Source organism: Malurus melanocephalus, unplaced genomic scaffold, assembly GCF_030028575.1.
Source record: "Malurus melanocephalus ecotype Western Australia unplaced genomic scaffold, MMel_1.1 scaffold_2476, whole genome shotgun sequence".
In the NCBI taxonomy this organism is placed as follows: domain Eukaryota; kingdom Metazoa; phylum Chordata; class Aves; order Passeriformes; family Maluridae; genus Malurus; species Malurus melanocephalus.
The window spans coordinates 3,610-4,860 of NW_026625708.1; the positions used below are offsets into that span (position 1 = coordinate 3,610).

General features: G+C 53.9%; 1 protein-coding gene across 1 annotated transcript in view; it reads left to right on the top strand.

The window, feature by feature from the left end:
• The window catches only part of LOC130587800 (protein Wiz-like), a 1,778-nt gene extending 1,186 nt beyond the window's left edge, over positions 1 to 592 (top strand). The window contains exon 2 of the mRNA XM_057388770.1: positions 188 to 592. Coding sequence (XP_057244753.1) covers positions 188 to 591 — 404 coding nt within the window. The 3' untranslated portion in view covers position 592. The remainder of the gene's footprint in view (positions 1 to 187) is intronic.
• The last annotated feature ends 659 nt before the right edge of the window (positions 593 to 1,251 follow it).

Genomic DNA, 1,251 nt, shown 5'->3' on the forward strand with positions numbered 1-1,251 from the left:
CTGTGAGCTGTGTGGGCTGTACTTTGAGAACAGGAAAGCCCTGGCCAGCCACGCCCGCGCTCACCTGCGCCAGTTCGGGCTCAATCCTACATTCACAATTCCCATTTTTTCACCGTTTTTCCCCATTTTTTCACCGTTTTTCCCCATTTTTTCACCATTTTTCCATGTTTTCTCCCCATTTTTGCAGCTGAAGCCTGCTGTGAGCTCTGTGGGTTGTACTTTGAGAACAGGAAAGCCCTGGCCAGCCACGCCCGCGCTCACCTGCGCCAGTTCGGGGTCACCGAGTGGTGCGTGAACGGTTCCCCCATCGAGACCCTGCGCGAGTGGATCCGGCACCGACCCCACAAAGCCGGCGCCTACCGCAGCTACATCCAGGGGGGACGGCCCTTTTCCAAGAAATTCCGGAATTCCTCCCATCCCCGGGGGGCTCTGGGGGCGCAGACCCCCCTGAACCCCTTCCTGGGCAAAGGAATCGCGGCCGACGGAGCCGTCGGAGACGGGAAAGGGACGGACGGAGGCGGCGGCGAGAGGGGAGTGGGGACGGCGCTGCTGGTCAAAGTGGAGGAGCAGAGGAACATCAGCAGTGAGTGATGGGAAATGGGATAAAAATATGAAAAATGGGAAAAAATGGGGAAAAATGGGGAAAAAACGGGATAAAACAGCGGAAAAATGGGATAAAATGGGGTTTGGGATTGGGGAATCCCTGTGGGAATGAGACACAGGGGAGTGGGGACGGCGCTGCTGGTCAAAGTGGAGGAGCAGAGGAACATCAGCAGTGAGTGATGGGAAAATGGGGATAAAAATGGGAAAAATGGGGAAAAATGGGGAAAAAATGGGGAAAAAATGGGGTATGGGGTCAGGAATGGGGTCAGGAATGGGGAAATCCCTGTGGGAATGGGACACGGGAGTGGGGACGGCGCTGCTGGTCAAAGTGGAGGAGCAGAGGAACATCAGCAGTGAGTGAGGGGGGAAAAATGGGGAAAAATGTGAAAAAATGGGAAAAAACGGGGGAAAAATGGGATAAAACAGCGGAAAAATGGGATAAAATGGGATAAAATGGGATAAAATGGGGTATGGGGTCAGGAATGGGGAAATCCCTGTGGGAATGGGACACAGGGGAGTGGGGACGGCGCTGCTGGTCAAAGTGGAGGAGCAGAGGAACATCAGCAGTGAGTGATGGGAAATATGGGGAAAAATGGGGAAAAAATGGGAAAAACGGGGATAAAATGGGATTTGGGGAAAGGAATTGGG